This window comes from Ostrinia nubilalis, chromosome 4 (genome assembly GCF_963855985.1).
Source record: "Ostrinia nubilalis chromosome 4, ilOstNubi1.1, whole genome shotgun sequence".
Taxonomy (NCBI): Eukaryota; Metazoa; Arthropoda; class Insecta; order Lepidoptera; family Crambidae; genus Ostrinia; species Ostrinia nubilalis.
Genome location: NC_087091.1, coordinates 12,550,067 through 12,576,190, shown reverse-complemented (window position 1 = coordinate 12,576,190; position 26,124 = coordinate 12,550,067). Strand labels below are relative to the sequence as shown.

At 35.4% G+C, this 26,124-nt stretch overlaps 3 protein-coding genes across 4 annotated transcripts in view; 1 reads left to right on the top strand and 2 right to left on the bottom strand.

The window, feature by feature from the left end:
- LOC135071186 (bifunctional heparan sulfate N-deacetylase/N-sulfotransferase) overlaps positions 1 to 14,354 on the bottom strand; it is a 122,754-nt gene extending 108,400 nt beyond the window's left edge. For both annotated transcript variants that reach the window (XM_063964955.1, XM_063964952.1), the window contains exon 1: positions 14,130 to 14,354. The gene's annotated coding sequence lies outside the window, so the exon portion shown is untranslated. The remainder of the gene's footprint in view (positions 1 to 14,129) is intronic.
- A 492-nt stretch (positions 14,355 to 14,846) lies between these two features.
- LOC135071185 (large ribosomal subunit protein uL29m) lies at positions 14,847 to 15,809 on the top strand. Its single transcript, XM_063964951.1, has one exon. It carries the CDS (start codon positions 14,920 to 14,922, stop codon positions 15,688 to 15,690), a length of 771 nt encoding a protein of 256 aa, XP_063821021.1. The 5' UTR covers positions 14,847 to 14,919; the 3' UTR covers positions 15,691 to 15,809.
- Positions 15,801 to 19,414, bottom strand: LOC135071184 (uncharacterized). Its single transcript, XM_063964950.1, has 6 exons — positions 18,990 to 19,414; positions 18,457 to 18,618; positions 17,847 to 18,298; positions 17,560 to 17,740; positions 17,351 to 17,471; positions 15,801 to 17,261 (listed from the first exon to the last, which is right to left on the bottom strand). Exons 1-6 carry the CDS (start codon positions 19,269 to 19,271, stop codon positions 16,615 to 16,617), a joined length of 1,845 nt encoding a protein of 614 aa, XP_063821020.1. The 5' UTR covers positions 19,272 to 19,414; the 3' UTR covers positions 15,801 to 16,614.
- Between the last annotated feature and the right edge of the window lie 6,710 nt (positions 19,415 to 26,124).

The window sequence follows — 26,124 nt, the reverse complement described above, 5'->3', positions numbered from 1 at the left end:
AAAGTAAACTTTAGTCTTCCGTATATTGATGACTGGCTTTAAGTTAAAGTACTACCAACATGGTTTTCAATAACATGCAAAATGTAACACATATACGTATGCACAGTTGCTATCGGAATCGCATTTGCTGTTAATTTGTAGCGATAAAAAGCGCGAATACATTAACGCCGAAATAAATTGAAACATTTTGCCCATTTTATAGGAACGGAGCTAATTAACGAGCGTTTGCACGAAAATGTGCAGCAAAAAGATACTTTAGGCAAGTTAGTAGCAATATTTAGGCAAAGCAAAAAGCCCTGGGTACGATCATCAATTACACATTATAACGGCCCGCGCCCGGCGTCACCGATGTCCATTACGATGAAACATGTTGGTCTAATTAATGGACGTAGTCTATTATTGTGCGGAAACCACGTGCCCAGGATACGTGGCGCGCATATACATCTGCGAATACACATTGACAACTCGGGCGTTAGTTAACATGTAGTTCACATGTGTATGTTGATGACTTTTTTATGAAGGCGATATTTATACTCTCATAGCTCTGAAATATTAATGCAGGAAAGGAGTAACAAAATCTTCAGATTCGGCAGAATCTAGACAGAAGGTCACTTTCACGTATTAAACAACAATTAAGTAAATGTAAAAAAAGGTACTATATCGTGACTAGGCAAAGTTTTTGGGAGATACAAACACATTATAACTCGCTCAAATAGGCCAAGTCATGAAATTAATGCCGTGTCATTGCCGTCCGTAGAGCCGAGAAGAAATTGGCCTAATTTTTCGGATTGGATGACAATAAATCTGAAAGCAATTCCTCAAAGAGCAATCAATTTGATGAGTATGATATTTGGCATTATCATTTCATTTTCCTGATTCCTACCACAGTTCCTCCTACTACATATTTGAACAAGTTAAATAAGAATTATCCACCACGGCCACGGTATCTAAGAGAAAAGTTTCATGACATAAAAAAGTGTTACGAACTCGATTTTCAAGAGATAGTTGAAGTCGTTAAAAAGAATCACAGTCACTTAAGATTTGATCAATTCTCAGCTAGTTATTTGTAACTTTCAGATTCATTTATTCTGTGGTTCACTCCAAATTTAGTGCATCAAGCTTCTTGTTATAAATTCGTGATTTGTTTTTAAACAGAAATGAAGCTTCATGCAACCTGGCGAAAATAGTAAAATGAAAATTGCATAGCAATTACTGTCATTTGCAATAAGAAACATTATCTTGAAATGCATTTTCTATTACACTATTGCAGAAGAAAGATGTGATAAATCAAGTTCCACAAGTCCGTTTTCAATTTGCCGCAGTTACATCATAATGTCTCTTCAAAATCTTAGCAAGAAAGACGTTGAACGCTGTCTCCGTCGTTGCACAAGTCGTTGCTACGATAAGGACTGCAGTTCATTCCACATGCTGTCTAGCTGTCTGGCACATGGTTAAAAGATGACATGTGTCGCATACAATCGCAGCTTTCCGCAGTCGAAGTGCTTCTATTGCAATACTTCGTATTTCGCTAGAACTGGGTTACAGTAATGATTACTATCTATTATTCCGATAACCATCAGTGCATCAGACTTTATTATAAAGTCTGTCTATGAAGCTTTCGACGAAAAGCAATTTCTGTGGCAATGAGGGGTAAAATTGAATTTCAATCAGATTTAAGACGTTAGAATTTGCATAAATTGCCACCTACACGTCTTATATTAACGACCGCTTGGCCTGAACTTGGTATACGAGATTACTTACCTACGGTCCATTATTTATTTATTTATTTCAATTAGATTAAGTTTGGTCAATAAAATTTTCATACGGAATTATTGACAATAGACTGTTGCCCAAGTGTTATAACGAACAATAAAATAACATCAAATGGTGTGACGGATATGAATCATACGGCCGATTAGCTGGCTGGTCGAGTGACAGGGCACGGGCATCCGGGAGGCTTCGGGGCTCAGGGGGTCCAGTGGGTTCAGTTATAGGGAGGTTCGGAGCATCTGGCACCAAGTCCAGGCGACGACGCGGCTGGCTAATGGCCTGTCGCGCGTCCATCCGCGCGGTGATTGATCGACACCCCGCGGTGTGCAGTGCACACACATCGCTAACATCGTAACTGCGAAATCCACGCGTAATCCATCAAACATTCCAAAAATTGTGACGTCGATTCACTGTGGAAGCGGTTCATATTCGGGTGTACACGCACATTTGTTTTTTTATGAAGTTCTGAGGAGAACGGGTTTCAATTCACAATTAACGTTATCGAGAGTCAGTTTTCCACCATGGATAGACATAAATAGATAGGTAGGCAGGTCAGGTAGGTTCACTTATTGACAAAGCATTTTTCGTGAAAGGTAAATCGTTTTATCTTTCAGGAGTTTTCGGCAAATTTTCCACAAATTATCTGCTGAAGAGGTTCCTTAAAGTTGTAATTTTTTTAAAGTTATAAAAATGGTAGAACTTTTAAACTTTCTCGCAATGTCAGGGGACAAGAACGGCGATAACTCAAAAGGAAGTTTATAAGAATTAATTATTCCCAAAGCTATTGACTTAGAATGGAATCTTTATTCGACAAAAAGGACACAATACCAACGTACCGAGTTTAAATTTACTTCACTTTATCTTAGTAAACTAATTTATTACTGATTTATTATTTGTGAACCAATGTAACTAAGGTAATAATAATAGCCTTGCTTGAGTAATGTGTGAAACAAATGCGTAATTTTTAACGTACATTATGGTGGAAACCATCAACCAAGTCAGTGTTACGTGGAAACCATCAACCAAGTCAGAGTTACGTGGAAACGTAACTCTGACTATAGTAAAAGAATATGAAGAGTACACTGCGTTACTGAAACGTGTTTCCTCCAGCATTAGGGGCTATTGTAGAGCTCTTACGATAACAAAGGTAAAGATTTGGCTTCGCCAAATAAACAAAACCGAGAAATCCTTTTATAATAACAAGCCCAAGTTGTTCAAGTGGAAGTGATCAATTTTCTCAACAATTTCACCGTCATCTTGAATCTTTTCAGAGGCACAAAACATTTAGCCAATTCAGCGCACAGGGGCAGGCCGTGATAATAGAGCCTGTTGGCTGAGAGGGACAGTCATCGCAAACATAAGCCATTAGCGTATTGTTAGCGCCTTTTCAGACTTACCCTCAATTTTCGGGGCTTTTTTCCTCGAGTATCTTCGAGTGCTTGCCTAAAATAAGTCTTATCGAAAAACACGACAGCAAAACTATCTACGACAATGCCTCCTATTATGGTGTAAAATCTTTTCTTTTTATGATGGAACGAGAAAATCTGAAGATTATCTGCAAAATGATCGTGATATATTCGATCCATTCCGTGTTTTTTCTCAATCTCGGATACGCACGAGTAGGAATGGAGCAGATCTAGCTAACATGTCGAATAAGTAGTAATCACAGCTGAAGCTAATCTTAAACCACGAAAAAAATATTAAAAGATCGTTCAACATAGGGATCATGTATACCTAAGGCCAATTTACCTCAGATCATTGATGGTTGATTGGATATTCCCGGAAAATGATATATGAATATAGAATAACCTTGGGATATCGGATAATGACAAAGCTGAAACTAATAGTCGGTCATCCCACGCCAAGAATACAATAGCAAGATACACGATTAATCTATGTTACATAAACATAATAGTCCAGTCATTTAAGCTTAAATTAGGTAAGAATCTCGGAATTAGAGATACCCAGCTGTAAGTCTGTAAATACTTGTATATTGACACCCTAAAAGTTGTCACAAAACCTACATATGGTAGGGTGTAAGCAACTATTAAATTTTAAGGTCAAAGGTCACAAAAATCGTTTTTTTTGCGCTTTTTTTGGAAATATCTCATTTCCTATGGGTTTTTTGCTATTTGTATTTATTATCAATATTGTAGAATACTAAATTTTCTACAAATTTTGTTCAAAAAAAATTTTTATACGGTGATCCGTTTTCGAGATAGAGGGCGGCCGCTAGTACTTATAATAAATCTGTAGAGGTCAATTCTATACATGAAATATATTTTCAAAATAACTTTCAGGGGGTGATTAGTGATCGATACTGATGCCAAAAATGCAATCAGTAAAATTTTTGTCTGTCTGTCTGTCCGTCTGTATGTTCCTTATAGAAACAAAAACTACTCGACGGATTTTAACGAAACTTGGTACAATTATTCTTCATACACCTGGGCATGTTATAGTATACTTATGAATTCCCACGGGAACAGGAATTAGCGGGAAAATCCTTTTGTATGAAAAATCTAAACGCTTAACGGAAGTTAGACGCTTGAAATTTGGCATGTAGGTACCTTAGTAAACTTAAAGCTTATTTACAACAAGGAATTCCCGAAATTCCCACGGGAATTAGCGCTTAAGTTGACCTGAAGTGATGCAGTGACCGCGCGCTCTCCGCCCTCTATCTCGAAAACGGTTCACCGTATAAAAAAATTGTTGAAGCAAAATTTGTAGAGAATTTAGTATTCTACAATATTGATAATAAATACAAATAGCAAAAAACCCATAGGAAATGAGATATTTCTAAAAAACGCGCAAAATACCGATTTTTGTGACCGTTGACCTTGAAATTTAATAGTTGCTTACACCCTACCATATGTAGGTTTTGAGACAACTTTTAGGGTGTCAATATACACGTATTTACAGACTTACAGCTGGGTATCTCGAATTCCGAGGTGAACTTACTATAATGACTGGACTATAATGTATCTCTATGGACATGGCTTTCTGATGGGCAGTATCTTAAATTATCAAATTATTGTGATGTGATATTAAGTCAAAGGGGGATGACGCCTTTAATATTAAAAGGAAAAGAAAAACAAACGTACCTATTACTTTTAGAAAAACAATTTAAAATCTGTAAACGTAAAAAGTGAACCGCATTGTGCAAACGCCACTTTCAGGACGCACGAAGCTGCATCCGATTTTAATCTTTGACAAACACCTGGCGAATGCAGCTGGGATTATTCGCGTTGGTTATCTTGTTGTTTGCAGACATTAACGTATGCTGCGGTCAGAGGGAGAGCTGAAACAGGTATCTACGTACCCGCAAACTCGTGAACAGGGTCGCGTGCGGCGGACAGACGATAGCAGGCGTGAAGCCGGCCATTCTCCGCGGAACAAAGCTCCCCTGATCTAATCAACGCAACAATACACCTCGGATAACTCCACAATTGAGGTGGAAAATAAACCGCCTGCCGTGCCTACACAGCCGATATTTTAAATTACAAACAATATAAATACACGGACACAAACGAGTCCATTGTAGGCCGTGTGCGCTCGACAGCTGTTTTAGATAACACGTGACCTCCCTAGAATAAAGGCCCACGGGACGCGAACATAAAGCTTATGATGGTATACTGTATCATTAGGTGCACATGACTTCATGTTGTCATTGTTTTAAATATTATCAGTTCTATTTATCAAATTAATCCTATGAAATAGCAGGATATTAGGTATGTTTGTGTTCATGTCATGTACAGGCACTACAAGCATTTACAAGACAATATTAAGAAAAAAGAATAATGGATGTTATTTGCTATTGCTATTTTGTCTTCATTCATGTGGGAATTCTAAAGATAAGGCAATTTTGGCAAGAGAAGAACACGAAATACCATACGCAAACATTACCTAATCGATTTACCTACACAAAGTTACCAACGAGGCTGAGAACACCTGTAACCGTCAAATATGCAAAGTGTGGCAGTTTACGGGGTTTGCGGAGTAGCGGAGTGCTTGGCTTGCCCGACAGAAAGCGTCAGAACGTGCATTACCGGAGCGAGAGGCATTATGCGGATGATTTGCCACTGATGACTTAATCATAGGGCTCACTGGATAGACAGTTGACCCCATTCCGACACAAGTATCAGCTTTCAGGCCAAACGCCTTTTACAACGATAGATTAATCCTTTTATCCCAACCTTTCTGCTCTATTCACTTTCCACCTCGGTTTAAAAATTTATAGGAATTCAGAACTTATGTTTGCATAACGAATTGGATTCGGAAAATAAATCGCAAGTCAAATGGAAAGTAGCCCCTTTACAAACACAAAGAAATAGGTACCAATCTCCTTTTTATTTATTCGCTTCAATAGCTTTGATCTTAGGCCCTTTGAATAACGCCACTCAAGATTCAGAGAATACGTTTAAGTAAATGGTTTTCTATTTTAGTGTCTTTCAGAATGCTATAGAATTATCAAATTTCCTACCATCAATAATCCTATGAATGGCTGTTACCAGTTATTATTATTTTAGAAAGATTTATTTGCTAATTTTAGAACTAAGGAATTGCGTTATTGAAATAGCAAAATAACTACGCCTTTCTCCAATACAAAGCTAGAAGCTTTTCTTGGTTTATTTTAGCTAACAAAATGGAATCTTTCTGTAGCAGAAAATTGTGAAAAACTTTAATAAAACCTCTATTTTATGGCATCGAGTTTGATCGAAGCGGCAAGCGTTGCTTTACTGTACGGGATAGTCGAATGCGGGCGACAGCCGTGCAAGATAAAGAGCGTTCCCGTAGGAACAAAGCGTGTCCCAATTTAATCGTCACGTAAAATTATACTATTTGCGTGTACCCCGTTCGTTCCTGCCAGCAATAATTTCTATTGTAAGATAACTAGAGCGAGTTCGTGATGGATTTATGTTCAAACTTCATGCATAAATTGGTATGTCGTATGGGACAAGTGGATTAATCCACTAGTAGGCCAGTAGAATTAAACACAAAAATGAATTAAATCGGAAATAATTCCTACTAAAGATTTTAGTGTTTTAATGGCTTCATTAGTTGCCCATAAAGATTCTCCTAGGTTTTCGACTTCGACGGAGTTGTGCTTAAGTGGTGGGGGCCCTCGAAAGGGGCGCTTTTTCGGTTTTCCGGTTATACCGCGTAAAGGACTTACCCTATCGAAAAGTGGTCTTCCTGGCGGTTGAAGGGCATTTAATCCTGCATTAAATAAGACAAAATTCATATGTTTTGGACAAACCGTTCTCGTGCAAATGTTCGGCAAAGTAGAAAATATGTGTATAATTAATGACCCTCTCCACGTCCAATGGCTCGTTACACGCAGGCTTCCAAGTCTTGAAAAGGAGCGCCTCAACCAGTGTAACCCTATCAAGGCTTATGAGCTGGATGCGCCTATCCTTGTTCGTCCCAGCCGTTCCTTAAGTGCGGTTGCTGCACCTCTTCCTGGCACTCACCTGAACGACTCTGTGTTACCTACTGTGGCTGCCTCTCTTCTTTGTATCCTCTTGCACGACTACGTTGCCTAGCAGTATGCCTGGTCTAAGGTTCGACGCCAAAAATCGACAACAACAAGTTCATATTAAAACGCTGAAGAGTTTTTTTTTGTTTGTTTGAACACGCTAATCTCAAGAATTACTAGTTTGATTGAAATAATTATTTTTGTGTTGAATAGCTCATAAATTGAGGAAGGCTATAGGATATATACAATCACTCTACGACTAATAGAGGCAAAGCAGTAAAGAAAAATGTTGTAAGCACGGAAAATAGTATTTAAACTATTTTCACGCGTACGAAGTTGATTTTGTGGCGTCGAACCTTGGACCAGGCATATGGCTAAGCAATGCAATCGTACAGAAGGGTACAAGGAAGAGGGGCAGCCACATTAGGTAACACAGAGTCGTTCAGGAGAGTGCCAGGAAGAGGTGCAGCAACCGCAGTTAAGGAACGGCTGGGACGAACAAAGATAAGCGAATCCAACTCGTGAGCCTTGACAGGGATACGCTGGTTAAGGCGACCCTTTACAAGGCTTGGGAGCCTACGGGTGACGAGCTATTGGACGTGGAGAGGGTCATTAATTATACACATATTTTCTACTTTGCCGAACATTTTCACGAGAACGGTTTGTCCAAAACATGAATTTGGTCTTATTTAATGCAGGATTAAATGCCCTTCAACCGTCAGGAAGACCACTTTTCGATAGGGTAAGTCCTTTACGCGGTATAACCGGAAAACCGAAAAAGCGCCCCTTTCGGGGGCCCCCACCACTTAAGCACAACTCCGTCGAAGTCGAAAACCTAGGAGAGTCTTAATGGGCAACCAATGAAGCCATTAAAGCAATAAAATCTTTTGTAGGAATTATTTCCGATTTAAAATCTAATTCTACTGGACTATAGGTAGTAACTTGAAGCATTTATTGTTACTGGAGCTTTTGTTATGAACAACGCACAGTCTTTTATTTTGCCTTAGAAGCGGACATCCCTGTTTTATTAATTCAATCGTTAGATATTACTATTATGTATAAAATTGATGAAGGAACTAGTAGTTGTATTTGCTTAGTTTCGAAGAAATATTCGATAATGTGATTTTATAAAAAAAACAGTTTTAGAAGCATATTTTCTAAAAAAATTACATTAAGTCAGAATTTTGTAAATAAATTTACCTATCACTATAACGTCTACCTTTATGCAAAAATAAATGGTTATTGCTGCAGAAATTTAGGAATTATTTAATAATTTATGATTTTCAGAAAACATTTTTTTCTCCGTTGTCCTAGAAAAATGGCAGCTATATTTACTTTATATTGATGCATGATATAATTATCTATAACACCTGAAAATATTACTTGCCTATCCCGTGGAAGTTCGATGATACGACTAGAAAAATTTGTCAAAAGTAATATTGACTAAGGCCATCAGTCAAAACCACTATTAACTGAAATTTGCAGTCAAAAGTGGTTTTGATCGATTATGAGTTTTGACTGCAACATATATATCGATGTTTCGAAAACGATAGGATTTCCAATAAGCCGCCACAGGGCCAACTCTATAATTATCAAACTCGACCAGACAAATTAATAATGGTAAAAGCAATGAATTTCAATAGTTATCTAACAAAGGCATTAAAACCGTATTGTTACGGACGGCATTTAAAAAACTAAAAAATATTTAGATGACAACCCTATTTACATATAAATCTTCTAAACTCATAGAAATTAAAATATCTTCGAACTTCCACGGGATAGGCAAGTAATATTTTCAGGTATTATAGATAATTATATCATGCATCAATATAAAGTAAATATAGCTGCCATTTTTCTAGGACAACGGAGAAAAAAATGTTTTCTGAAAATCATAAATTATTAAATAATTCCTAAATTACTGCAGCAATAACCATTTATTTTTGCATAAAGGTAGACGTTATAGTGATAGGTAAATGTATTTACAAAATTCTGACTTAATGTAATGTTTTTAGAAAATATGCTTCTAAAACTGTTTTTTTTTATAAAATCACAAAATCCAATATTTCTTCGAAACTAAACAAATACAACTACTAGTTCCTTCATCAATTGTATACATAATAGTAATATCTAACGATTGAATTAATAAAACAGGGATGTCCGCTTCTAAGCCAAAATAAAACACTGTGCAACGGTGGCGGTGCTTGGGCTGTCCAACTTACAGAAGATTAGAGTCGAACGAATCGTACCTAATTAGAATTAAAGGAACCATCGAGACCACGAGTCGCCGCGGGGAGAATAAAGAGTATGTGATATTAACAATGTTATCTTCAAATCTAAAGGGATATTAGGATATGAGATTGTCGTCTACGGAATCAAAATGTCAATTCCCGGAGGTATGTACCGAAAATCCGTTTCTAAATTATAAAGCTCAGCCAAACGATTACTTGGAGAACTGGGCCTTATTACAACGGATGTGCTATTGTATTATGGAGTACAATTCCCTGACCGCTCCAGATGGACGTCGAGGCCGGCTCGAGTGTGACTGACAAGCTCGCGAGATAATGCGATCTGCCGAAACAAAGAGCTTGATATGGGCCTAGAACTCACGACATAAGTTATTTTGGACCATATCAGCCAACTAATTTTAGATGAACCCGATAACATATAAATCACGAATGCCTATCCTCATCTCCTTACTTAACGTTTCTGGGAATTGACCAACATTTTGCAGAGCGCCTGTCGGCCTATCGGGTTATCGTTTTAGCGCTCACCAGTTGGCGCCACTGTAGAGTAAGGTCCTGTCACTTGCTAGTAGCGAAGACAGTGGCGCCAACTTGTGAGCGCTAAAGTGGTAGGAGGACTATCGCATTTGCACTCATCAAGATGGCGCCACTGTAGAGTAAGGTCCTGTCAATCGCCAGGGGTGCCAACTGTTAAGTATAAAAACGATAGCCCTCATTTGCTTAGATTGGATAACCCTGATGAAGTGACGTAGCGTGTGGGGAGTTCAAACATAAGATTAAATTAATCCGATAACAATATTGTAGAGAAAATGTTCGTTAGTTACATGTAACATATACCTTTGCGTAATAGATTTAGAAGACGAGCAAGAAGTAATTGTCACAATTAGGTAGGTAATTGAGTCACAACTTAATTACCTACAAAAAGAAAATTATTTTACTTATGAAAGAATTTCGTAGCGCCGTATGTAAATAATAGTTTCCAAGCAGTTTGAATATAGACTTAGAATGGCTTTTGCTGTACGAGTATGTAGATATTCTGCCGTGTGACCTAGCCTTATCCACTCCATATCAAGTCCCACTACAGTCTTGACCATTGCCACTTATCAGAGACCAGAATATACTATACGAACGTGACGGTAATGCGAAGCTTACCCGCTCATAAATTATGAATGCAAGTAATAAATTGAACATGGTTCGAGCGACGAATTTGTAATCGCCGGTATTGTCTCATAATTATTCATTTATCGTTTCTATTTATGTGATCTTGGCTCTTGGATGAGTAATGAAGATCTACTTGGTGACGTTATTTTAAACAGAAATAATATTTAACATGTTAATTTAATTATACTATAATACTTTATTAATGTGACTTAACTATTAATGCTGAAACTTCCTGTTACTATACCTAATTAAAGCCCGAACCAATTTTTATTTATTTTTACTTTCAAACAGGACTTCGAGGAGAGGGTAAATGTAATAAAGGGGGTGAAATTGGGTATGAGATTGCTTGTATCTGTTAGTGATTTAAAAACTATATTTCGTGTTTTATAATGGATTAGGAAAAATAAATGTTATTAACAATTCGGAATCTATGAGACACTGCCAGAACTTTAGATTATTTAAAATGAAGACGTAAAAACAGATGCCTATATCCCCATAGCAGAGCGTATTATCAAATTCACGGCAATCTTCAACCCAACCGAGTTCGTGTGCCTAACGATATTACACAACATAAACAAAGAATCAAAAAGCACGTCTTTCGGCGGCATGAACGAGCCATAAAGTAAAATGTTTAGGGCGTCATCGTGAGAAAAGCGGGCAATTGAGACATTACACTGTTTAGCGAGCGGGGCCGTAACGAGCGTAACTCGGTAAATGCCGGCTACAAATTACAAGTAGGCGAGCACTATGGAACCCCCTTTCTTAATTACCGCATTTCGTCACCTCATTATGTGAGCAAACTTTATGGATACCCTAATATTCGTCGCACGGAAAACCAACGAAGCTGACGATAGGTGCGAGTACGCAGCGCGCGCCGTTTAGCATTCCGCATTCACCTAATAAAATTCATGACTCCATTTCCATACAAATGTATTAGGATGGCAGACATCTTTCCGGATTTGAAGAGATTGTACGATTTTTTCATATTACATGAGCTAATAAAGATATTTGAAACATATTATGTAAATGAAATGATAATGTTTTGGAGGTTCGTGCCTTAAATCCTGTAGAAAACGATATTTTTGTTTTTATGATCTTAGTTTTTGGGTGGTGTAAAATAAACAGTCAAGTAAGTATCTTTTTAATGTTAGTTTAAATCACAAAAAAGTTATGTGATTAATTAATTTAAAATATTTAGCATAGGTCTTACTAAAGTGAACTAATGTAATGTAAGGTAGATTCTTTAGGTAGATAGACACTAATAATAGTGCCTGCAATAATTAGATGATTAACAAAAAATTTTAGATAAGAGACTTCATAATTTTGGTGGTCTTATTGCTAGGGGAGATGTCATCTAGCTAGACCAACAACAGAAATAATAATTTTCTATGTGGAGTTTTTCTTCTAGAAATTCAAGTAGATATTGGTACATGAGTAAATGCACAATGGCATCACAGGTTATAAATAGCAACAGTATACCAGATCCTTTCTATCATTGCGTTTTTGGATATTTCAGTGCAAGATTTGGACGTGCACAGTATCAGCATTTTAGGAATATTTCCCAAACTACTTACCCCTGGACTACCTGTTTATTTTTCTTTCTGCGTTCATTTGCAATCAGCCCCAAGACTATGAGGTAATCTGTTCTGTAGTGCCTGGACTACCTAGATACTTTAATGTCCCCTTAAGGACCCTCTAAAAGATTTTGAAAGCTTTTTGACTTCAAATAATTATACAATTCCACAAGCCAGTAGATATTTTATTCTTATGGCATAGCATCCAATTGTGATTCACCATTAAATGTTGTACAAATAATTTTATTAGACCCTTCTTTCTAAGAAAAAACAAACTTGATCAGTACTTAATTACCTATCTACATAAAAGCAATTAAATTCTAAGCTGTGTTCTGTTACATCTTTTTCATTTACCAGAACTTTGCATCCTTAGGCCATTTGTAGACATCAGTTTTCTCAAAGGAGGACAGACCGTCACAAAACTATATATTCTTATTTTTTGTTTGCTGTCAATTTTCTCACCGGTCCTATGTCAGATGCATGTGCACGTTTATCTTCTATCTATATATATAAAAGAAAGTCGTGTTAGTTACACCACTTATAACTCAAGAACGGCTGAACCGATTTAGCTGAAAATTGTCAGGGAGGTAGTTTAGAGCCAGGAGAAGGACATAGGATACTTTTTATCCCGTTCGAAATTAAAAAAAAAGTCTGCTTATTTATTGCCATTAAGGCGGAACAAAGTTCGCCGGGTCAGCTAGTTATTTATAAACCATACACCACCGCTATATCAGGAGAAATATTAGGCTGTAGTCCTTTCCAAAAATTGATGTTTCCAAGCAGCCTTACAAGTTTTATGTTAGTTAGTAGAGTTAGGTCATACTGTAGAAGATAAATATTTTAACTTTTACTATGTTAATATGGATTTACTAATTTGGAAACATAAATTATAAACAGACATGGCAAATAAACATCCTACAGTTCAATACCTAATACCAACAACAGGAGGGAAAGTATTTAACTCCTGGAAACAAGTCAGTTATGTCATTAATTTAAGATTATGCACTATTAAAGTAACACCCAAACAAAACAAAATTAGTTTCAATCTTGATAGCAACAACTTCAATTCATTATTATGACTGTTTTGTTTCGTCAATACATTGCCGGTAAAAGTAGTCGACAAGATGCTTGTAGAACACAAACATTTACCTAGGTAGTTATAAAAAAATGCTTGTTGTGCTGTGATCAGGCCTCCGTCACTCGCCTATGCCGGCCGAGATAATTACCTACAGCGCGCGACAACTTCAAGTTGCAAATCAGTCAGGACCGCCACGCGCCGTGACGCGCCTGTGAGCACACGCGTATTTCTATACACGCTCGGTCGATCATCGTTGCAATCAAGGTTTATTGTTCCAACAGCACTGTTATTCTTCTTTAATGGAAAATCGTAATATTTAGAAATAATAATTAACTGTAGTGATTTAAATAATTTAAAAAACTACACTTTTTGAATAATTTTGAAATACTTATGACAAAAAACTGTAGCAAAAAAATATTTTACCTAATAAAAACATTAACTTTTACTTTTAAAACTGTTTGTCCATTTTCGAATTATCGCAACGCTGAAGTTTATTAATAGGTACTTTAGAGATGGTACGATTATACAAACACCACTAGATTAACGTTTACCAATCGTAAATACAATAAATGCTTCTTAAAATTAAGTTTTTATTTATTTTACTTTGCATATACAACCCTGACGCTTGAGCTGTGAGGTAGATCAATTCTGAACACAAAAAAATAGCGCTCTTGTGAGCGTAGTAGTAAGGTGCGATTTCGAATGCACCATGTGCGTTGGATATTTTGCATTATTATTATTACCGTTAAAATGCCGGCATCTGATCCTACACAAAGGAGTGCAATTTCTGTTGCTACTATTATGTATTCTGTGCTGTGATACTTTACCTTCAGGGTCCGGATGACAATTCTTAGTAGGTTACAAATTCCAATAACACAAGTAATATTACAATGCGAGTGCTACTTATCAATAGCAAAATAAACTGGCACAACCAAAAATACTTCAAAACACGGAAATACGAAAGTCTTCTTTGTTTTTTTTACTATTTTTGATGGCATTTCTCACAAACGAACCCGATGACAACGAACACTGCACGACATTTACTAAAATTTCGTTTTGTTCCACCATCAAATGTCAGCACTATTGTCTCATATTATTTAAAGAATTTATACTCAAATAAATTATGATTACTTTGCCAATAATTTAAAGGGCACGAGTTTTTTTTTAAATTATAATAAATAATAAAATAGCACTTAACAGTAATAGTAAAAATTAAAATCTTAAAATATTTTATTTTATAACAAAACGTAACTTTTTGGATAGAGCTGCCCCTCCGCCATCCGTCGATGGTATTAATCGTATCAAAATCGTATCGTGAACAATCGTGATCCACAAGACACCAGCGTAAGCGCAGACAATGTTATAACATTAAAAATTATTTGTCCATTGCTGTGGTTTGGTTTATTGTTTGTGTTGATGGCCTCCACTCACGTTGCGCGACTTTTATGCAATTTTTTTCGACCCAAAAACTGTTAATCAGAGCGATTGCTACTGAATAAATTAAATTAAAAAAAAACAAAATGTCAGCTTACCTGTCAGTCAGCTGTCACATCCATCAGTCGAAAATATTTGTGTAGAATTTTATCCACATGTGAAAAATATTAATTTTAACTAAAAATGAACAAATTAATCAACAATATATTTAAGAGCACCATGGTCTTGTGCCATAGGTCTCATAATGCAGTAATTAATGCTTCAGCTATCGCAGTGAAAAGAGATTTTCATACAACACATGCGGCGCAAGACTTGATGGAATTCTTTGATGACAAGAAAAATTGGTCTGAGACCAATATCAGAGTTGGGAGAGGTTGGAAATTAGACGAACTCAGAATAAAATCCAATACGGATTTACACAAACTATGGTATGTATTACTAAAAGAGAGGAACATGCTGTATACAATGGAGCATGAATGTAAAGAACAGGTTAAATTGTTTCCTAATCCTGAACGAATTGATAAAGTGCAAGAGTCGATGAATAATATCGAAACAGTAATTAAAGAACGCAATGTTGCATACTATAAATTGGAAACTGGGGAGACAGGGGAGAGGCCAGTAGAGGATGTTGTAAGTCTAATTGGACTTCCAGAAAAATATGAGAAAAAAGAATACCCTATACCCCAATTTATGAACACTAGGTGGGTAAGAACATATCTAGAACATGGATACATTAATAGCATAGCTGTAAAGAAATTTTTAAGGAAGTACAAGGAAAAGCAGTACAATGAAGAAAGGAAAGCTCGCAACAGGGATTACAACCACGTCCAACAGTTGCTCAAGAGATTCCCAGATATGGATATGGAAAAGCTGAAAGCGGAGTACCCAAGTGTTGATATAGAAAAGGCTAAGCGCACCAAAAAAGCTAGGGGTCACTATTTTCCCAAGTATTAGTCCTTTGTTAATAGTGAAATAATAGAATTAAATATTTTAACATCTGGTAACTACTTTCATGAAAAACTCATTTATGATTCTCCATAAGTGGAAGATGAAAATAAAATAAGTTTAGAACAGACATGTTGATGTTTTATTTGCCAGCATAATTTATTATACAATATCAGGTAACATTTTAATCAGACTTCAAGAATAACAATATATTGAACTTAATGTATATTAAATGTATTTCTACATAGACCTCTATTTGTAAGTAGTTAGTAGTCTATGTAGTATTACACCTATTTGTAATGAAAAGATATATTGAAAGAAGCGCCATCTCTTGGCCAAACAGAACCAACATCTGTACAAAAGTGGGAGACCCAAAGATTTGGACCTAAGGGGAGACCACCAATAATAAGTTACAATTTATTGAGTATAGCCAGCTAAAGTGCCTACAAGAAATCAAAGACAAATTAGGTTGTTACAAGAGGTGTCCAGGCACAAAGTAACACAAAATTAAAAGAACAATACTATTAGCAACATCTCTTCTCACTTAAAATACTATGGCACTGAGTCAAGCAAAAGTTTTTTGTGATAATAATAAAAGCTATAATTAAGATGAATCAATCTCATTGTTCATCTTTCTACAAATTATTATTATGAAGGGTCCAACAAAAGAGTACTTGCAATTCACATAATATTTCAATAAACATAATTTAGAGTTTAATCAAGTCTTCATCATATATTTGAGAATATTAAGTTAGTAGTAAAATATATTCTTTCAAGTTTATTATATACTACAATACTATTTAAAAGGTCACTTTGACCAGTTTCTGATAAAGTGACACTATTCTCTACCAAACAAAGGTTACTGGTTGGTTACACAGTTACATTTTAAATCTGGCTGGTGGTAGCTGTAGATACATGCTTATTGCACGTATTTCATCCTAACAAATCAATATTTTCAAATACTTTAAATATGCTAGGGAGACTTCCACTAACTTTCATTTCATTCAATATCAGCACAAGTTCTCTTAATGACTGGTATATAGATCGATATTTTTTGATAAAATGTTCTGTCACACTGTATGAACAAAAATCTGGTAAGATTTTTTGTTCAATTGAGTTCTCATTACTTTCCAAGTTCAAGTTTAATTCACCCAACGTTTCTTGAACTTTCTGAACACTATATGCCTCTAGATATGCTTCCAAAGTTATATACAGTGTGTGAATAACATGATTTAATGATATTTTATGATCTTTAGGCAAGGAAAGTGGATCAAATCTTTTGTATGTCTCAGTCTCTTCATCAACAATGTTTCCTTTTGAATTTAATTTGTTACATCTCCTTAGTAAGTGCTTCATTAGATTAGTATTTTTAAAATTTGTGGTCCTTGGAATATTAATTTGACTAGTGCTTTCAGGATATTTCTTCCACTGAAGATTTTTCACAAAATCTGTGAATATCTTTAGTGGATCGTCTTCTTGGGTTGGTAGGATCCTCTTGATATGTAGTGTCCCTATGAGATACTTCATGTAATTTGGTTTTATTCTCTCTAATATCCTGATCACAGATTCATGAGGCATTTCTGTAAAAGAAAAAAAATACAGACATAAGATAAATCATTCTATAATCATCAATAATTAAATTATTACAAAGAGGTCTTGAATTGTTTACCTGCAATAATTTTATAAAATTCATTTGCAAAAGCTGTGCAATATTTTCCAGTATTAGGGTAGTCACTATTTGAATTATTTTCACAAATATAAAATGTCTGAACCATAGTATTTAGCCATATCTGAAAAAGAATACACAAAATAATGAAATAAAGAAAATTACCTATTTCTTATTAGTATATTTATTTATGTAAAAATGAGATTACTTACAGTTATTACTTTTATGTGTTCTTCTGGGTACTGCAGGTGTATCATATAAACAAACAGCCTCATTATTTGTCTGCAGTTGTTGTTCACAGCTCCAGTAAACAGGACATTGTTTGACCATAGCAAATAGGCCATCAGAGGCTTGTGAGAACGCATAATGTGACTACCTAAGTTGTTAGTATACCTGGAAACAAATTGTCTATCAATTAAACAGGGAAAGTATTCTGTGGGTTTATAAAAAAGGTATTAATATAACTATGTAAATTAAAATGAAGATCTATACTTAATACCTTGTATGCCAAATGGTTAAATCATATTGTAACAGTTCTATAATAGTATCCAAAACTGCAATGAGTCTTTTTATCCTTTCTGTTCGATGCAGCAGCTCATATATTTCGAATTTCTCTTTCTGCCAGTGCAATCCCTTGACACTCTGCTTCATATCTTCCGGTATATTTTCACATTTATCGACAAGCGGTTCATCTTTGCTGTCCATGCTTAACTCATGTTCTAATCTATTCAGACAGTATTTAAATATCCCTTTGCTACAGCCGAACTCAGTCCGATTTGTAAAAGATTTATCTTTCAAGTCCATTGGTGAAGTCAAAAAATCATTATAGCATTTTCTGAGGCTCTTGACAAGGCACGGTGGATGATAGCTGAAGTTCAATTCAAATACTTGTTGACACTTATCCAATAAGTATTCAATTGTGTAATCAGTGTGTTCATCATTGTGGGCATTCTGTAATGATAATTAGGATCATTAAAATATATTATCTTCTAATAAATGATGAATAATACAAACATTTATGTACTGATAACAGAATGGTAGGGAGAATTTATTACTTTTTAAAAATTAAAGTAGGTGGTACATAAATCGTAAAATCACAATGTACTTACCAGCATAATTTCTACAATATCTTTTAGAATATTCGCTGATAAATATTGATCTGGTGTAATACACAGTCGGCAGACTTCCAGTGCTTCACGCCACATGTTAGTTTTCATCTCTATTCTGAAAGACTCCTCAGCATACGATGGCATAGCCTTGCTACTGCTGGACTGAAAGTGCAATAAACAACTATTTATTTATGAATAAAAAGTTGCAATTTAAAAACTAACACTCAAAATAATGATCTGGTGAAGGTCACAGGAAAAGGTGGTCTTTGTGGAAATCTTTGGGGGAGACTTTTGTAAAGCAGTGGATGTCATTCGGCTGAAACAAACAAACTCAAAATCAAAAGTTCATATTATCTAATTAGATTTTTTCAATCAATTAGGACTGTGAATTATTTATTTGGGTATCTAATACAGTTAAGGTACAATTTAAATTAACGTTAGGTATTTAAATTGCTACATAATGAAATAAATCACAAGTAAATAAATCTTTTTAATAAATTGTGTATTACTTGCTTCCTTAATTTGGTACTTACATTTTTGTGATCATGATGTTTGCATGTGGTAATGTTTGCACAAGGGGGCACATGTATCAATTGGAATCGCAAGTTGTGGTCATAGTAAGATTTGTAAGACACTAATTCACATGCTGTTATGAAGTTTCTTCTTTTCTTTGCTTGTAGGTCTTCCCCGGGAACTTTTTCAACCTTCTGCCGTTTAGAAAATAAAGATTCTTCCGTATTTTCACAATCTCGTTTGTGTTTGTTCGCATTTGGCGAGTCCAGTAGTTTAATTTTTTTCTTCCTAGGACTGCTCATTGTAACAGGGTTTCCTTGACCTTGTTACTTGAAAAGCTCTTTCTACTATCAAAGAAAAAAGATAAAACGCAGTTTAAAGTTTCGTCACAGTAAATCTAAAAGTACTCACAAGCAAGACAAACAACATTTTGTAAACACTCAACTCAACAGTGTGACCACTTTTTCATCAGATAATCTACCAAAAACGATGCTCAAATCTACCAAAATCTACCAAGACCTATTTAAAATTCTACTTAAATTCTACCACATAAAATAAAACATATAATTTGAACAAAATATAGTATTTTTATTTATTTATCATCATCATTATAGTCTTTTTAACATTTTTATATAATTTTTTGTCATTTTTCATTACTGGATGGATGCATGGATGCTTCAGGTTTAAAATTTGTGCAATTTCCAGCGCTCTTTATAATATTAGTATAGATGTTACGGTTAATGTGATGGATTGAAAATTGTTAATAGTAACCGGTTATTATGAATAATTACCGACAGTCGCGGTAAAAGTGATAAATTATCACATTTAACAGTGATTATTTAATAATTCAACCTTAGTACTAACAAATTTCATAAAAGAGAACAACATCTTGTTTACGTGCTCGTGTACAGCCAAACTTTTGAACGTTTTGATATCATATATAATATAATTTGGCATAATGAGTTTTTAATGTTTCTTGCATAATGTTACTTTTCCATGATGCCTTTAACATAATGTTTTGATTTAAAATGAAAAATAGGTTAAGGTGCGGCGGGGGTGGCCCTTGGGCCACCCCTAAGCCGCCTATTTAGTTTTATATGTATACACATAAATGACCTCATATTAATCACATTTACCAAATCATGCGGTGATTATTCATAATAACCAGCGATTATTCATAGTTTTCACATTTATCACTTTGACCGTAACATAGATTTAATTATAACACTTTTAAAATTAGTACTATTTAATAATACAAGTTTTAAGTTTAATTTCATTGATAAATAAAAGTACTTCTTAAAAATAAACCCTTCCTTGGTTTGAACGTTCGAATTTTTTTATGTCGATATTAATAACACTAGTCAATATGTGGCAACATTTGTGTGCATTGAATTGAACTGTCAAGTTAGTTCGCCTTCATAAAGTGACCATAAATAAACGGACCCTAAAGTTCTTTTTTTCTGGCCTGGATTCTCGGCTCGGTTACAATTTAATTTTGGACTACCATTTATTACAATGTTCTAAAAATACCAATTATCTACCAAAATCTACTAAACGATTTCGCACTACTAAATCATCGTTCTCTTTGCCTCAAATCTACCAAAAAAGTAGAAATCTACTAAAAGTGGTCACGCTGCAACTCAACAAAAAAAACTTTTTTTTTTTTTTTTTTTTTTTTTTTTTTTTGGCTCGCACGGCTTGTGCATTTGCCACGACAAAGGTAGGGAAACGAAAATGTAGGAAATATCGGAATTTCGGAAATTAAAAAGGATAGGATCAATATAGGTAGGTAGGTAGATGTAATAAGATATTAAAAATATAATATAAAACATATAGGTATGAGGTACAAAGACTAAACCTTTATATCATTTTTAGATAGGAATAAGAAGATACATTTATAAATATCTTGATCGTTTGTGCATAAAAGGGTATTAATACAAGTGGGAAAAGGGACACGGAAGGTTAACAATGAGGACATAAAAAAGGAGCGATCATACTTCGGACAGGAAAACAGGATGTGATTAATATCACCTACTTCAGAGCCACAATCGCATAAATTACTATCAATGATTTTAAGTCTGGCTAAATGTGCTGGCGTACACGTATGCCCTAACCGCATGCGAATGAGAATAGAGGTGGCTGTCTTATCGAGCGTCGTTCTGAAAAACCAAGGTTTAACCGGGATATTGGGCTGTATACTCTTATAATGCTTCCCTTTAACCAGGTCACTACTGTTCCATTCACCTTCCCAAGCTTTACGAAGATAGGATTTAGGAAGGGAAGCTAAATCATGAGAGAAGTTTTTATATGGGAAAATATCTCCACACTGTACTGCCTCATTTGCCATTTTATCTGCTATTTCGTTACCGGGAATATTACTGTGAGAGGGGATCCAGGCAAAAATTACCTGAAAACCATTCAGTCGGCATTTGTTAAGTAATATTCTACTATCAATAATTATTGGAAAATTAATATTAGCTTTAAAAGGGAATTTAGCAAAAGCTTGTAATGCACTTTTTGAGTCTGAAAAAATTATGGACTTTTTAAGTTTCATGAGTAATATATATTCTAATGATTTGTATAAACCATAGCATTTACCCGTAAATACTGACGTCTCAGGGGGGAACATCTTTTTTTGATTTATTTTGTACTGATAATGAAAGACTCCTACGCCAAAACTTGGCTGGCTTGCTTGGTTTTCAAACAAAAGTCAATGTCAAAAACGCCAAAATTTGAATTTGACACATCGATTTGCTCTTTATTTTAACGTTTTTGTGTAAAATATGTCATTCACCCCATTCACCCCATTTTCGTAAATTCGTAATGTACTCGTGTATACATATATAGCCCGACCAGGAACATAAAAACCCTCGCCATGTTGCGGAAAACTAATGGTACTAATTTCTTTTAATGGCAACAGTAACTGAAAACTTCATTGACATGTCATCTTGCATGTCAGTCTATTGCTGTCAAAGTGTAAACAAACTTTATTTTAAATGTGCGCAATTGATTTTGTGAATTAAATTGCTAAAATATTTTTATAGTCGTGAAAGAAAAGTGGTTCACAATGTGTTAAAGTATTTGTCGAAGAAAAATACTAAGGGTTCGGACAATATTTTCATTGAATAATGTTTCCGACAAAGGTTGTCAAATTGACTGACATGTTTATCGTATAGTACAGTCCACTATGAAAATGAGCTGTGGTTTATTTCAACTACCTATTTTAAAGTTTTTTGTCACTTCGTAAGTGTTGAATTTTATGGAATTGGGAAAGAAGTACCGAGTTTGAAGCGTTCATGAGCAGACATTGCAGTTGAATATTCAAGTTCTGAATTTGATTATTGATGAATAATAAAATAAGTCCTAGTAGCTCGATTGAGGGTTTCATTTAATTTATTTATTTAAACCAGGTTACCTTTAATAATATTTTTTCGTTAATTTATGAAGTTAAGTTATATCATCTACAGGAGTAATACCCAAAACATTAGCAAAAAGTCTTAAAGCTCTGGAAATTAATGACAACATGACATACTTACTACAAAAAGCCGTAATTTTAAACACCTGCCGTCTTACCCGTAAATTCCTGTCCTCGGACATATCGTCATTCAACGCTGTTATGCTTGGCTGAGGCCCGCATAACAGATATAATAACCCACCCCAAAAAGGTGGAGAAAAAATCAAGAAGTGTATAATAATAAATTTCTTTATTAATTGTAACATAATACAGAGACTTTAAAAGAACTCTGATTTCCGAACTAGGTATAGAATACCTGTATCTCAGAAGATCAGCGCCCTCTTCCACAGATCATAAACAAAGAAAAATTAAAAGTGTTATTAAAGATTGAATCTTAAACAATGTTTACAAACAAAAAACTGATAAAATAGTACATTGTGAGGTGTATGAGTTTGAGGTGTATCGGTGTGTGTGTGGTGTGTGTGTGTGTGTGTGTGTGTGTGTGTGTGTGTGTAAGAGCAAATTAATTCTGTGTGAGCTAAAAACGTACTTTTAAAAGTTCCTCAGTCTTCTGGTAGTCAAGCAAAATATCAAATTAGCCCGTAATCCTGAATCTCGATACATAAAGTTAGCCTATTAATTTAACACAGGTACGACTGTACTCAGTGTTGCACTATCAAATGCAATTGACGCGCCTCTATGCCAGGGTTTTTATGTTCCTGGTCAGGCTATACAACAATAATTAAGGACAGACTCCTCCGTGGCTGTTTTGAGCTGTGTTTTTGACAACGTGGGTTGCCGTAAGCCAGCCAATAACCGGATGTAATCCAACGCATGCGCTACGGCAACCCGTCACCGTTTCCTCGGCGTGCGCTGTCCACGCATGCGCGGTTCTTCGCTTTTTAGCTGCGCTGCTTAGCAACCATGCCGACGACGTGACGTGTTGATAACAATGATGACATATGGGATGTTTAAATGTATATGTCGCAGGCAAATTGTATGATTCCGCATTTTACAAACGGCGTCGTCAATTCACAAACGCTCGCTGCTCTATAAAATGCCGAAGGCAAAATGTAAATTGCCTGGGCACTTTATAATATGCCAAAACATTTGATAGCCAATTCAATTGCTGTTTACAAAATGCCGCGGCAAATTGAAGTATTTAGTTCTTTTTCTTACAACGCGAGGCGCTGCTAATCAAAACAAGAAAAATGGCGTCGAGTCGTGGTGTTGTGATACAGAAAACAGTGCAAATTCTACGTATTCAAAGGACTTTTCACAAAAAAAGACATTTATTATACTTAGTGAATTAAAAATATTTTACGATTCACAAATAGAGCAGTGAAAAAGCTATGGAAAAATGAAATAGGTTTTGAGGTTATCCGGCACGTAAAAAACGCTAAGGTGACAATGGAATCTGGTGCTCGGACTGGTGGAGAACTGCTGCGGAATATTATTGGTTTAAAAAAATATTGTGTTGTCTTCTAGACTTCTTCTAGTGTCATGATTTTTAGAAAATATTGTTATTATTTTAGTGAATTTAAAAAAATGTTACGATTTTAGTATATATTTTAAAGTTAAAAAGTGGCAACACTGTTAAAAACTTCAATCTTGTTTGGCAAGGAAGTGGTAATGTGGAGGGGATAGAGAGGCTTGTTGTAGGCCTAGAGCTCACTCAGAATCATTACTCTGTTAGCTTCGATAGAACTCAGACCACTTGACGAATCTATGTCCGATAGCTGTTATAATAATTATTGTGAGTTGAATATTGAGTAATTGAAGTGTAAGTGTGTAAGTGGAAATATACTTGAGTTTGGCTGGAATAAAGTGGTTTCTTTTTATCTCAGAAGCGGGATAAGAACAGAACAAAAGGTATGTAACGCTCACTAATTTCTTTTTTTTCTACGTTTGAAAATTATGAAACTATCTGATCAATTTTTTTTATTATTATTATTATTATAACATTTGGCCAATTTTCAAAGTAAATTAACAGTAATTACTGTGTTATTCACTTTGCTAAGGATATTCTTTAGTTGTGCAAAAATGAAATTGCTCAAACGGCCAGGGTATCGGACACATAATACTTATGGTCCAGATTCCTTTTGCTTTAAGCTTACGACGAAAGTACGCATTTTTTTTAAAGTAATTTCTACTGCATGGTGGCAATTTTAAATTAACTTGGTAATGTAATTGATTTAATGGTTTGATTTACGCGTTTAGATGCTGACAAATTTTGTTCTCTCCGTAAAATATAGATTAACTTTCCACAAAGTTTGAATTACCAATGATTTACAATTGAATAACAAAGTATAAAGTGTTTTTTTATTTTATTTGAATGGTCTACGTATGCTTAGGTTTAGTATACTGATATCAATTGAAATTATTGCTAGATTGAGTGGGCTATGTATGTTCACTGGACTAGTTAGGGGGCAGTGTATGTTTGGTCACTGGATTTTTGAGTGGGTATGTTTCCCGCTGGATTTTTTGAGTGGGTATGTTTCCCGCTGGATTTTTGAGTGGGTATGTTTCCCGCTGGATTTTTTGAGTGGGTATGTTTCCCGCTGGATTTTTGAGTGGGTATGTTTCCCGCTGGATTTATGAGTGGGTATGTTTCCCGCTGGATTTTTGAGTGGGTATGTTTCCCGCTGGATTTATGAGTGGGTAGGTTTCCCGCTGGATTTATGAGTGACCTGCATACATTTGTCGGATATTTTGAGTAAGCTAGGTTTTCTTACTGGATAAAGCTATAATGTTTGTTAATTAAATAGGCTATTTTACTAGATCAAATGAAATACCAATATTTTCAAGATTTTATTTCATAGAAAAGCTACATACAATAATAAAATAGTTTTAGATTGATCATGCCATTTTACATACAGTCTGGAACGGTTTATTTCGGTGAATTATTATAAATTACAGAAACAAATGACTTCTGATGACGAACACGGTACACCACGGGGAACGCCGCCTGGTTTGCTTCCGAAGCGGCGTGGACGAGTAAAGAAGTCTAAGCGGAGAAGGAGTCCTTCTTCTTCTTCCACGTCGAGCAGCGAACCTGTACCTAGGAAGTCGCTTCTAGAGAGCTTACATGGAACGACAAAGCCAACGAGGCATTTAAAAAGTGTAAGGAGAGCTTACAAAGCGCCGCTACACTTCATTACCCGTTACCCGATGCGGAGTTATCGCTTATGACCGACGCTTCAAACACATGCGTCGGCGCGGTTTTACAGCAAAAGGTAAACAATGTGTGGCAACCACTTGGTTATTTTTCAAAGAAGTTGTCTCAAACTGAAATAAAATATTCAACTTATGATAGGGAATTGTTAGCTGTTTATATGGCCATCAAATATTTTAAGAATTTGTTGGAAGGTCGCGTCCTAACAATATTCACTGACCATAAACCACTAGTATATGCGTTTTCTAAACTCAATAATAATGATAAGGAAAGTCCGAGACGAGTTAGACATCTTTCATATATTAGCGAGTTTACTACCGATATTCGCTATATTAGCGGACCGAATAACGTAGTGGTTGCGCCATTTGTGGCTGGATGGTAAGGTGGTGTAAATGTGTGCCTGATTTGATTCTCTTTACAAAATTCCTGAAACTCATTACTAGTAAAGGTTCTTCCATTATCTGTAACTAAATGTACTGGTAACCCAAATCTTGAAAATAGCGACTTGAATATCTCTATAGTGCGC

Coding starts and splice junctions, on each gene's coding strand:
- LOC135071184 (XM_063964950.1), bottom strand. CDS start 19,271: ATGAGCAGTCCTAGGAAGAAAAAAATTAAACTACTGGACTCGCCAAAT. Junction 18,299..18,456: donor ATATTGTAGAAATTATGCTG/GTAAGTACATTG, acceptor TTATCATTACAG/AATGCCCACAATGATGAACA. Junction 17,472..17,559: donor AACACATAAAAGTAATAACT/GTAAGTAATCTC, acceptor ATTCTTTTTCAG/ATATGGCTAAATACTATGGT.
- LOC135071185 (XM_063964951.1), top strand. CDS start 14,920: ATGAACAAATTAATCAACAATATATTTAAGAGCACCATGGTCTTGTGC.